General features: G+C 37.9%; 1 protein-coding gene across 1 annotated transcript in view; it reads left to right on the forward strand.

Annotated features, from left to right (window-relative positions):
• The first annotated feature begins 2321 nt into the window (after positions 1-2321).
• LOC110025727 (methyltransferase-like protein 23) overlaps positions 2322-3616 on the forward strand; it is an 8686-nt gene continuing 7391 nt past the window's right edge. The window contains exons 1-2 of the mRNA XM_020726357.1: positions 2322-2777; positions 2937-3041. Of these exons, the coding sequence (XP_020582016.1) occupies positions 2592-2777; positions 2937-3041 (291 nt within the window). The 5' untranslated portion in view covers positions 2322-2591. The remainder of the gene's footprint in view (positions 2778-2936; positions 3042-3616) is intronic.

Consider the following 3616-nt stretch of genomic DNA (forward strand, 5'->3'; position numbering starts at 1 on the left):
AGTAGGAGTTCGACAAAGCTTCGGAGGAGTCGGCGCAGGATGGCGTCGACAATATCGAAAGAGGCACAAGAAGGCGTTGGCGAGATCGACAGAGGAATCACGGAGTTCGCGATCGTGACAGAGGAATCTCGGCTTCAGCTTCGGCTTCAGCGGTTCGGATGAGCTTCAGTTTGACGAGAGGTTTCAGCGCTAGGCAAAGTCGTCAGAGGCAGAAAAGGAAGGTTCAACGTTAGGCTGGAGCGGAGACAAAAATTGGAAGCTCTGATTTCATTCCTTTGTTGGGGCCAGAAGCAAATTGAAAAAAAATAAGTTCCAAGTTTATTGCAGAGAAGAAAATTGGAAGAGAAATCAAGTTTCAATTTTATTCTTTTGCTGGAGGTGGAGACGAAAATTGGAAGGAAATACACTCCGATTTTATTTCTTTGCTGTGGAGAAGAAATTTGGAAATGATATTTTTCAGATTTCTTTAGAGGCAATAAATGAAATTTTCTCCTATTAACCAAAAAAATCTTGCTGCACGCGAAGATTTTCCAAGACGCAGGAAAGGTAAGGAAATGGAATCTGCTGCTGCACTCGGGAAAGGAAAAACTTTTTTCTGTAAGGAAAGCGAAGACGGAGTTTTTTCTGGAAGGAAAGCGAAAACAAAGCTTTTCTGAGAAGGAAAACAGAGCTTTTCTGAAAGAAAAAAAAGAATTTTTTTTTTTAAGCAGAGACAGAGATTTTTCTTAGAATTCTAAGGAAAAATATTTCTGGGAAACTTAATTAAGGGAAATACTTAATTAAGGAAACTTAATTAAGAAAATATTTCAATCCTTTTTCGGAAAGATTCTGTTGCTTTTCTGGGAAACTTAATTAAGGGAATATTTCAATCATTTTTCGAAAAAAAATTGTTGATTTTTTGGGAAACTTAATTAAGCGAAACTTAATTAAGGAATTATTTATAATGGTGGCCCAACCCACATCAGTACATAAGAAACTACATAATATATTTCTCCTAAGGGGCTGGATATTCGCCAAAGTGGAGATTTGTTAGGTATATACATTTCTCCTAAAAGTGATGGCTAAAGTGCTGGATATTCGCCAAGGTGGAGATTTGTTAGTTATGACTCATAATACAAGAATTTGGAGTTTCTTGCAATGAAACGATGTCTTTTGGAATTGAAGAGTTGTGTCTCTTGGAATTTAGTGGGTTGAGGGGATCAGCGAGGGCGCGGCGGAAGAGTGGTGACCCAACCCACATTGATGCATAAGAAACTCCATGATATATTTCTTCTAAGGGGCTTGATATTCGTCAAGGTGGAGATTTGTTGGGTGTATGCATTTCTCCTAAAGAGGTTGGATATTCGACAATGTGGAGATTTGTTAGGTATGACTCATATACTATAAATGAGACAGATGCTGGAGTGGAGCGGAGCCCACGAACGGAGTGGAACGGAAGGATCTGTCTAATCAGGGGGGGTTTCATTATGTGAGTTGGGGGTGCGGGAGCAACACCCCATGATTTGATACATGGGTAATTTAAGTAATTGCATATTGTATTATAGGGTTATATATATGTCCTATCTGTAACCCTATGTCTGTAACCCTAGGTGAGCTGAATCTTATATTATGTATTTTTTTCTGAATATTGAAGAAAAAGTCTCTGCTCTGCTTCCGATGATGTAGGCATCTTTGCCCAACCTCATTAAATCTATGTGTTCTTCTGTATTTGTGTCATTCCTAGTTTTTCTTTGTCCTAATTTCTCAACACAAATTTATTTATTTGGGGTCTCATTATGTACTAGGTTCATGTTCCTTTTCTTCCCAGAAGCTGCATAAAGATGTTCCAATCTTGGTGCTCTAAATTTTTGCTCCACATTTCTATCTTTTCTAAGAAAATGCACGTAGTTTCATGGGACACTATATGTAAACCAAAGTACTTTGGCATATGCATTGACTCCACCCAAGTCTTTTCCCACTCTTTTATGATAATTTTATTGTAAGGTTGTTCCAAGGCAACTATTACAAGGGGATTTCTTTATAGAAAATGCTTTTTTTCACTTCTCAAGAGCACAAAATCAAGTTTTTCTTTTGTTGTAAGTGATGACAGTAACATTACTTTGCTATAGGATCCCTGGATTAATGGCAAAGGGCTTTCAGATATACTGGATCCTCATTCTTTTGGTGTTTTGCTTTTCTCTCAAGTAAACACTCTAAATTCCCTTAATAACTCAGTCGGTTGGGCGTTCAACTTATTGAATCAGTACCATTTGAATGGTTATGACATTACTTTTATACCCACATATAATCAATCTTGCTGTTTCCTTTAGAAAAGTATGAATAAACCCTCGTTTAAATTGATGTGTGAATCACTTCAGTCAAATTCTACTATTCTGAATTAACACAAACAAATTTGGCATAAAACAGTCGCATTTAGGTACTCCATTTACTCTTGATTAGCTGCTCACAAAGCCATGAAAACTGCTGATTTGCTTATATATAGAAATATTACAACTGACCCTATTTGCTTGTTCTCTCTAAATTCTGCGTAAATCGGCCAAATCGCTATGGTCAACTAGCCCTGTGCCAGCTTGGTACAGACTTGCAGTTTCATGCACCCCCATATGGACCGTACAACGGCCGGAGCCGCTGCTTCCACCGCCTCTTCATCAAAACCCCCGCCGCCTTCTCCAATTCCAGCGTCCGTAGCTGATGGAACAATGACCGCTGTTTCTCGCCATTACTTTGGCGAGGAGTCTACAGAGGACTCCCACTGTTTTTATATCGACATCATCGAGGCATCCTCTCTTGCCCTATTTTTAATTTCTCGCTGTAGCCCGCTTGTTCGTTTCGATAATCTTTCCATTTTTTTCTTTCTAAAAGTTCCATTTTTTTTTTCTCCTTTTTAGTTTCAGATGTAAATATCAAAGATATTTAACGCAGTTTCATGTTTACAGAACATGGAAGAAAATTATGGCATGTTTGTTTGGCCCTGTAGTATAATTCTCGCTGAATATGTTTGGCAGCAGAGGTCGCGGTTTACAGGAAAGAAGTTGATTGAGGTACTTTTCCTTCTTTCTCCCTTCCATCTTTCTTGCCTACTACTAAACATTCTTTTTTTTTCATTGAGATGAACAAGATGGGAAGAGTAAAAAGGAATAATACACTGCATTTAACTTAGCGGCAACAAGATTAACTTAGTTCTGGAGATTGTGGATGTAAAACAAATGATTTGAAGCTAGTAGAAACAAATGATAGGTTTTGTCCGGCAATATCTATTGTGAAGAAGACAAAGTGGCTTCGTATTCATTGCTTGTTGATGCCTGTAGTTTTCTCTACTTTCCAATCGTTGATGGCAAATGATAGGGTTTTGCCTGACAATATCTATGCTGAAGAAGACAAAGTGTCTTCATCATCATTGCTTATTGATGCCCGTAGTTTTCTCTGCTTTACAATTTTTGAGGGAAAAGGCATCTCTTATTCAAGAGAAGTTAGAGATCTAAGAAGTTCTACTACAGCGTTGTTTTGTACCATATAAACCAAATCCTATAGAAGTTGACTAACATAGTACCTTTTTTCCAAAATGGAAACACCATTCATCAAGATATTTTGATAGGGTTTAGGGTTAACTCTTTCC

Source organism: Phalaenopsis equestris, unplaced genomic scaffold, assembly GCF_001263595.1.
Source record: "Phalaenopsis equestris unplaced genomic scaffold, ASM126359v1 Scaffold000326, whole genome shotgun sequence".
NCBI classification, from domain to species: domain Eukaryota; kingdom Viridiplantae; phylum Streptophyta; class Magnoliopsida; order Asparagales; family Orchidaceae; genus Phalaenopsis; species Phalaenopsis equestris.